Raw genomic sequence first — 9,587 nt, 5'->3', positions numbered from 1 at the left:
CCTCCCTTGGGAGGTATTTCGGGCATGTCCAACCGGGAGGAGACCTCGGGGCCGCCCCAGGACACGCTGGAGGGATTACATCGCCCGGCTGGCCTGGGAACGCCTCGGGGTTCCCTCGGAAGAGCTGACGGAGGTGGCTGGGGAGAGGACTGTCTGGGCTTCTTTGCTGAGGCTGCTGCCCCCGCGACCCGGACCCGGATAAGCGGAGGACGACGAGACGAGACGAGATTTGCCCTTGTATTCATATAGGATAATGAAATGATTATATCCCATTTGTTGCACAAATAAATCATCTCAAAAGTAGTGAAAATGTGGCTAATAGGTCAGTGATTTTCAAATCTCAATCCTTATTTTAACTTCAAAACATCTGAATTTCAAAGGACTACATTTCTACACTGTAATTGTAAAATCCAGTCCTCAGTGTTAATTAACTCTCTCTGAAAATGTACAAATGGTCCCTTACCAAATGTACTATAGGGTCCATTTATCAATCATTTATCTGGCCTCAAGGACCCCTGGGGGTCCCTGGACCTAATGCTGAGAAGAACCAGTGTTTTTTAGGTGACTTACTTGCAGAAGCATCGTGTGTTTTTGCCACAACGGGGACCCTGAATAAATCTGGCAATTTTAGGCATTTTCTCCCTCTCTCTTTCTGCACCACCTTTTCTCTTTTTTTTTTTTTTAGTCAGATTTGGGTTGGGGTCTATTGAAATTAACTCAACGACTTTCCCTTACGTCTCAGCGCCAGCGGGCTCCTACACAGACACGCGACACGAGTTGACAAACCCCCTCCTCACCATGCTGGCTGTGTTTACAACGTAGGACTGTTGGGGCGGTTGTAAATCGACAGCGGCGCTGGCCTGTGTTGGGAAAAAAAATGAGAGGCAGGCCAGCAGGCCAATCGCAGGCCAGCGCTTCAGGAATTGTCCCGGTTCTCCCTATGTGCAGTCCAGGCCTGTGCAGTGCTGATCTTCCAGGTGTTGTTTATAAGTGTGTGGGCATTTCGTCTGGGACAGATAAAAAGCTCTGGCAGCCTTGCACCAAAATGATGATCTTTTCCCCATTTACCACAGACTGATATTTACAGGATAGGGGAAAGATATCTGTCGGCTGTGATTGATTGTCCCTCGTCAGATGACATGTGGTGTGTGCTGCAGGGTTCTAAAAGTTGAACTCTGTTTATCTTGGGGCGCAGCCATCACACCTTGAAAAACAGGCGCTCGGGAACGTGTGCGTGCCATGACATCGTCGCTCTGGCATTCGAGTATGTCTGCCTTGCGTCTACATTGAACAGTGAATTTGAGGGCGTGAAAAACGAGGGATGTGTACGGCCGCTTATACTTAAATCCACCCCTCCTGGCATGTTTATCAGATCCACCTCAGATTTGGACAGAAAAGCCTTAAGACCTTGATGATGCTTTGTGGGGAAAATTGTGAGTTTTTGTCAAACAGAGTTGCTGGGGCATGGCGGCAAATTTGCACGTTTTGCTATTAAAAAAGGAAGCTGTTGTAACTTGAGCATACATTGTCCAATCTGCCTAAAATTTCTTGTGTATGATAAGAATCCTGGCCTCATGACACGTGCCAAAATTGACTTATAGTCATAGCACCACCTACTGGCAACAGGACATGACATGTTTTATACTGTGATATACTCCTCCTAGCAGGGTGACCACATCCACCTCAGATTTGGTCAATATAGTTGCAAGACCTTGATGATGCTTACTTGTATAGATTTTGAGTTTTCATTGATCAACATTTACATGGCGTTGCCTTACTCGCAACAAAACAGGAAGTTGTTGTGACTTCCATGTACCTTGTCCAATCTGTCCTAAATTTAATTTCTTTTATAAGGCTCCAGCCCTGAAGGCATCAGGATGCGAATTAGGTGTCAAAGTAACTGTGCCACCTACTGGCAACAGGAAGTAAGCATTGCGTGAAAATTATCTTATGATTTACATGAAATTTACATGGTGTGGTTTACAATTGATATACAGCAACATGATGTATAATTACTGTGTTCTCCAGCACTACAAAGTGGACACAGGAAGTGGTATGAAATGTGAAATGGGTCACTCCAGTGCCCACAGGGATATACCATCTCACTCCTGTGTGCAGTGTCTGACTTTCACAGAAATGAAAAGCCACGTCAGCCTGCGTCCAGCGCAGACATACGAGGGCCCGTTACTACTGCTTGCAGCTTTAATTTTGATTGAAATTGTTTCAAAGCTACCTCAGATTTGTGAAATGTTTAGCAAGTGATTGTCATGTTCTGACAATAGATAATAGTTTAAAACACAATTAAACATATGGTTTCTTAAAGTTTTACTCGGGCAAAAATCTGCCTATAAAATTTAGAGAAATAATGAATTTACTTTTTTTAAGGTGATAATTATCAATATCGACTGATATGACAATTTTTAATGTGATAATATTTTTAGTAGGGCTGTAGTAGAAAAACAAAAAATCTGTACGTTATTTTTACTTCTGCGGTAGTGTGCCTGTCACTCTGCAGTTACACCTCCAAAACACTAGTCGGCGGTAGAGGACTCTGTTAAGTGCTGTAAAGTTTAGTTCAAATCAAACTTTATTTATACTGTATAGTTGATATAAAACACACATTAAACATGGCTTAATAGAGACAATTTCAAACACAAGTACGCAAACTGGCTTCACTATAAATAGCAGAACTGACAAACACTTGTCTTTATCTGGACACATTTCCCCCACCGTTACAACATGCTAACGTTATTAGCCGAAGTCTATGGTGTTTTACATTGTATAAATTAGCCTAGCGTCTAGCGATCGTTTCCTCTTCTCATATAAAGCCAGGGACAACAGCAGCATTTAACAAAGGTAACAGCACATAATTTGGCTCCATTACAACTCACAACATTCACGACAAAACAACTGTCTAGTTCTAAACACGTTTTCCAAGCAAATACAACATGCTAACGTTATAAGCACCAGCCTATGGCATTTTACATGGTATACATTAGCCTAGCAACGAGCAGAGATGTCCTCTGCTCATACGAAGCCAGGATAAATCCTGAAGTATAAATCCCTGAAGGATAGATCACACACAAGACTTAAAATGCTATTTTAGTTGAGGCTTTACTGTCTCCACAATTTATTGTTTCTTATCTGTGAAATACAAGTAAATACAAGCTTCGTTTCCACTGAGGAAAATGGTTTCAGTATACAGAAATAGAGAGGAGATCTGCGTCAGCGCGACGCTGAGCCTGAGGGTGGGTGAGTCCAACTTTCTGTCAACAACGGGGGTGTTTTGAAAACACCCCCATTTTCACAGGTAACTTAGCCTGTCGCCCCGCCGCAGGAAATAATGGATTAATCCTGGAAAGTTGTTGATGTAGCACTTTTCTCCTTATGAAAGTAACACGGCGATTATTCGACTAATGAGATTTTGGTCAGATGAGAGCATAGCGACCAAATAATTGACTAGTCGACCAGGAGACTACAGCCCTAATTTTTAGCCATATTATCCAGCCCTATATTAGACTATAGTTTATAAATCACAGTGAAAACATACAGATGCTTTTTACCAGGCTAAGCAACTGGTCACTGTCCAGCAAAAAATATGACATAAGTTTTTACTGTTTCACAATAACTGCCCATGGATCCCCCCAACATATCTAGCAGATTTTCCTGTCGTCAGCTGACAGAGGCACTGTCCCACTTTTAAAATAAATATAAATACTGAAACTAACAGTTATTCTCATTTTCAGTCAATTTGCTGATTATTTTCTCAACTGATTGTTTGAACCATAAAATGTCAGGAGTGCAAAAAGTCTGTCACAATTTCCCATCCAATCTGCAATTAACCAGTAAAGTCAGCCAGGAATGAGCCATAAAATCTGGAAATGACTTAGCATTTTACCACTTACGGTTCCCTCATCTCAAAGTCAATGGGTTTCGCATTTTGTTCAACGACATAAAATATGTCAGTAAATAACCCACTTGTGAACTTTGAAGCTTCTATATATCTTAAAAAAGGCGGTTGCAAACAAGTAGCGAAATAAGACTACAGAACGTCATCACGCCAAGCCACACCGAACACAGCTTTACAGTCTTGTCTTGGTGGTGATGTTAGGTCATGGGACCATAGTAGCCTAATTTTGGCTTTTTACTTACGGTGATTGCATTTAGGCTTCAAAAATCATAAAAGTTGTGTTCTTTTGTGAAAATTGCCTATCTGGCTGAACAAAACGTGTAAGTATCATAATCATTTGTTTGCCTCAGAGCTTATTTTTAGTAGGTATGCACAATAATATTGGCATATCATTGGTATCAGCCAATATTTGCTTTAAAATGTATCAGAATCGGACAACATTCTTTTTCTTATTTTGCACAATGAATTAATATTACATACACTGAAAAGCATTCGATTTCATGTCTCCATCTGCTGGTGGGCCATCATGATAAGAGTATGCATGCATAATATGTTAATTTCACAACAGAAGAGGCTTGATGATCACTAAAATTGGGTGCGAAAAAAAGTGGATATATTGATATCGGTATTCGGTATCGGTCAAATTCAGTGTTACATATCGGCATATCGGATATCTGCAAAATATCCAATATCATGCATCCCTAATTTTCAGCAATAATCCAATGGTAAAAGTCCCATAGGCTTTGTGACAAGGAAACCAGGACAGAGCTAACTTAAAAAAAAAACGTAATTCCAGGAGCACTCTGTTGTCTTCCCCATAACTGTGTAGGTGGTATGTAATGTGAGTGGAGATGGACAGGTGGTGCTGGTAAACCCCTGTGAGCCAGGACCTGTGTTCCTTACCCTGACATCTAAACCAGCACAAAGAGAAGATGGCCCAACTCAAGGGGAAGGTGAGGAACAGTTTCAGTAGGTTACAGGATCATTTTTGTTTTATTTAGTTTATTAAATTAAGTCAGATACATCAGTGAGCATGTAACAGAAGAACGAAAGTTCTCCAATTTAACGGAAACACCACAGAGGATAAATTCCTACCTGAGATTAAATTGTCACAAGTGAGTAGAGGAAGATGTGGAATGCATTTATATACTTAGCTTGGCCTGCAAAAAGAAACTGGGATGTTAGTAGAATTAGACTGTGTAGCATCAGGGTACTGTTTATTAAGGCTGCAACTAACTATTATTTAAATTGTTGATTACATGTTGATTTTTTTTTTTGTCCTTTAAAAGGTGAGAAAATGACAGTAGCAGTATAGTTGGTAATTAATTTTGTAGTTGACAATTAATGGATTAATCATTGCAGCTCTACTGTTCATGAGTATGAGAAGTGTGTAACGCATATCATACACAGATAGCTGAAGTTCCGTTATATTGACAAATTATGACGGCACCGCTGAAGCCCATAAATTGCTCACTCAAATTGTACCCCTATGTAAGGTTTTTGCATCTGTTAATTGAAATAGGGGTTCTGCAGTAATCCCCTTTTCCTTTGTGTTTACCAGATGTAGGTGTGTTGGGGACTTCCAGCCAGGTAGGAGATCAGAGTTTATTCCATCACGTCCCAGAAACTAACTTTCTCTGTGGGACATTTACCATGACTGAGTGATTGATTTGTTGATTGATTGATTAATGGATTTTAGTCATGTATTCAGTCATCTATACATGCATAGCTTCCCCAGTACCTGCAGACAGCTTGTCCCCTGTATGAGTGCAGAGATCAGACAACCAACATGCAGCCTAAAGCCCCTCCAGTAGGGTAAGAACTGTGGAGCTGAAGCCAAAATTGTTGCTTTCAACACTAAAAATCTATACGTGTAGTGGCTCAAGCATTGCCAAGCATGTGATCAGCCTTGATATATGACAATTAAAGTAGATTCCAATAATGACAAGTTTTAATGGTGGAAAAAGCATTCATAATGTCCATACAAACTTCTCAAACCACTCTTGCAAGATGATTTACTTCTTCATTCATATGGTCATTCCAAATCATATTTTTTATCAAATACACACTTATGTTTCTGAGACACAGTGATCAAAGGCCAAGGGATTTTACTTTGGAAAAAAAGATGAAAATACAGTATTTGACTACCTTTTCAGAATCAACTTAATTTCCAACATCACATATCACATACCCATACCATCACAAAATGTCAACCCAGCCACACTGATCCTGTGCGGCTAAAGGTCAGTCGCTGTAGCCCACTTACTTCTTTATAACCAAGGCCACCACAGTAGTGAAGTGGGGGACCCCAACCAACCCAGGTAGTATGCCAACGAACTGGGTGAAGCTATGGCCTAACTTTGCAGGGGTTGAAAGAAAAGCAATAGATACTCCAAAACAGATGGCCAGTTGTGGCAGTGCCTTTCTCAGTGCACTGTGCTTGTTATGATAGCACCACCACATTGGTGCAATGCTGCAGTTGCAGTTACAAATAAGAGAAATCCACCAAGAGAGTTGGAGGTGGGAGGAAATTTGACGGAGGCAGCCGCCTCGTATTTCACTATGCAGAAAAAACCCTGTCACAGAAGCAGACAGACAGACAGAGACAGATTAGCTCTATATGTGATTAGAAAAGAGCTGAGGGGCAGAAATGCGTTTTAGTCTACTACACCACCCCTGCAGCTCATTCAAAAATTACATTTTTGTTAACAGAGAAAGTAAATCACCAAAAATGGGTACCAGTAACAAAGCTGAGGTACTGTAACTGGTACCAGTATTCGTTCAAATGTGAATTTTACCCAAACCTATTTGCTACACTTTTTTTCCCATGATTTTGTAACAATTCCACCTGTTTTCAAAGTACATGGAGGTAAGGGTATAAATTATAAGTTTCATCACATTATTATATCAATTCTCTGGACAATGATACGATATTTGCTGATATCACAGTCTGCCATGAAATGGCTTTGATTTGATTCAGTTCAGTTTCCATCCACTTCAATACCCAACCAAAAAGCATTTTTCTTGTTGGCAGTATTTGTATAGAATTTTTAATTGAAAAATATTGTGATTTGGAATCTTTAACAGCTTTATAAATTAGGTCATACACTTCTCCATGGCAATGGGATATCAAATATCCCCTCCCAGTGCAACTGAAACTTTTCTGGCTTGTCGTTTAAATCATATGCATCAAATTGTACATAAAAGCATTGATCCTATTTCTTTTAAGCCAAAAACAGTTTTTCACAGCAGGTTTACACCAACAGTTTCCTTCCAGCATTTCTTACTTAGAAAACTTAGTGTGTGATGGATCTAGCACTACGTATGTGTGTACATTGGTCTACACATTGTAAAATCGTAAACCTGCAGGTCACACCAAGATTTTTCAGGAGAGAATATTTTCAATAGAGTATTAACATGTCAGCAGATGATTACTGGTGTTATGATGTGAGTTTTTTTTAATGTGGACTTGATACACAGTTAAGAATGTTCTCTCCCTGTAGACATGCAGGAGCTTTGTGTGAATCAAAGTCCAGGAAACCCTGCCACTGCTCCAGATCCTTGTGCCTCAAACTGTGAGTACACCATTTTGTTATTACTTCCTTTATCAAATACACACAGCCCATCAGATCCCTTGATAAGCATGCTATGAGTGAAACACAAACAGCCAATCATTGAACAGGTGTACTGTTTGGTTGCACCATTGTCATGTGACACAACAACATGGTGGAGTGAGAAAATGAGTGCAGATGGTGAGCAAATTGTTGATTAAAAAAGTATAGGCCAGCTTGCCAGTATGGCAGTCTTTTTTTCTTTTTCTTTTTTTTAATCTGACAGATATCAAAGCACTGACATAAACATAGTTTATTACCTTTCGCTGCTTGGAGCACACATGTTGTTAGTCACAACCTTCATCTGCTACATAAATAGATGATAATAAAATAAAGTGGTTGAATTTACCCTTTTTATGCCTCCGCGCCAGCAATAACCGTGGCCAAAGGCATTATGTTTTCGGGTTGTCATCCATCCGCTCCATCCCATCCTTGTGAACTCGATATCTCAAGAACGCCTCAAGGGAATTTCTTCACTTGGACTCAACAATGAACTGATTAGATTTTGGATCATAGGTCAAAAGTCAAGGTCGTTGTGACCTCATCTGTCTCATTCTTGTGAGCACAATAGGTTAAGAATGTGTTGAGGTTTTTGTATTTATTTTTTTAATTATTTGTCACAAACATCCACTTGAACTCAACGATGAACTGATTTTGGTGGTCAAAGGTCAAGGTCACTGTGACCTTGCATCCGTCTCATTCTCGTAATCATGATATCTCAAGAACAAAATTTTCTTCAAATTTGACGTTTCACGTATTTACGTGACAACGCCTGAACGCAACACAGGCTCCGCTCCATTGGCGTTGTACACAAACTCTGTGCCGTGCTGCAGGTTCTGGCTGGGCTCGGTTATAATTTTTTTGGACTTTGGTCGGGTTCGGTCAGGAAAATGCGGCACGAGCCGCACTCTAGTGTGCTCACCTGTGTGTGTGTGTGTGTGTGTGTGTGTGTGTGTGTGTGTGCGTGCATATGCACACGTATTGGGGCGGAACTCTGCCGTGCGCGATACAGAGAGCAGAGGAGAATTGTAAACGCGCAACCATGTAGAGACAAAAATGACATGCCCTGCTGTAAATAAGATAAATAAAGCTGCAAGCAGAATCCAGCTAACGCAGACAGTGCGAATTATTCGTAAGAGTCAAAATGTCGATAAAATAAGCAATGTCAAGGGTACGCAAGGTCATTTTTGGCAATAGAGGGACTTTATATTACAGTACGTTACAATATGTATTTAACATTCATAATCACCAAAGTAGCAACAGTATTATCAGTAATAAAGGCTGTAGTAGTATGTGGGAGATGGAAAACACTGATATATAATGTGTAGATGCTGTTTCAGATGAAGATTCTGCTGCTTTAAAGGCCCAATCCCAATTTCTATCTTAAACCTCAATCTTAACCCTCAGGGCTCTAGTTTCGCAGACCGGGTGCGGCGGAGGTGCAGCGCACCTGCGCTTCGCCAACTGGGTGTGGCCAGGCGGATTTTGTAAGTTTGTTCGCCAACTGGGTGTGGCCAGGCGGATTTTGTAAGTTTGGCACACCGTACGCGCTGGCGCAGCTACTCCTCTATCCCACCTCTGTCCCTCCTACCGGTGCAAGTCGGAAAGAGGGAGGAGAGAAGGCGTGGAGTGGGTTTTACACACATCACACCAATCAAATGAGCACCTCTCCTCACCCTTAAATGCGTCGCGCGAAGGCGTAATGAGAGTTTACTCAATTCTCCATGGCGGAAGAGAGCAGCAGCGTCACACGGCCAAACTTCTCCCAGGAGGAAACTGATGTTTTGGTCCGGGAGGTCCAAGCTTGCAGTGTCCGATACGGAACTGCGAGCAGACCTCCACGGGCTGATGATGCAAAGGTAGCCTGCCTGGGAGGAGGTCACCACAATTGTAAATCAATGTTGCGTTTCTCTCGTGCGCACGCGCTCTCTCTCTTTCTTTCTCGCAGTCTCACTCTGTTTCTTTTCTTTTGACTTTTCTAAGATGACAGATGCTGGATATATACTCCCTATCTGATGCTGTGGCTGTTTGTGGTTGGCTGAGAGGGATGTGAACTCATTAGTTTG

At 41.2% G+C, this 9,587-nt stretch overlaps 1 protein-coding gene across 1 annotated transcript in view; it reads left to right on the top strand.

The window, feature by feature from the left end:
* LOC126407426 (uncharacterized) overlaps positions 1-9,587 on the top strand; it is a 45,778-nt gene that overhangs the window by 27,675 nt on the left and 8,516 nt on the right. Inside the window, exons 6-8 of the mRNA XM_050072300.1 lie at positions 4,740-4,863; positions 5,472-5,500; positions 7,414-7,485. Of these exons, the coding sequence (XP_049928257.1) occupies positions 4,740-4,863; positions 5,472-5,500; positions 7,414-7,434 (174 nt within the window). The 3' untranslated portion in view covers positions 7,435-7,485. The remainder of the gene's footprint in view (positions 1-4,739; positions 4,864-5,471; positions 5,501-7,413; positions 7,486-9,587) is intronic.

Source organism: Epinephelus moara, chromosome 20, assembly GCF_006386435.1.
Source record: "Epinephelus moara isolate mb chromosome 20, YSFRI_EMoa_1.0, whole genome shotgun sequence".
NCBI lineage: Eukaryota > Metazoa > Chordata > Actinopteri > Perciformes > Serranidae > Epinephelus > Epinephelus moara.
Note: the sequence above shows the minus strand (reverse complement) of the source record. Positions and strands in the feature narration are given on the sequence as shown.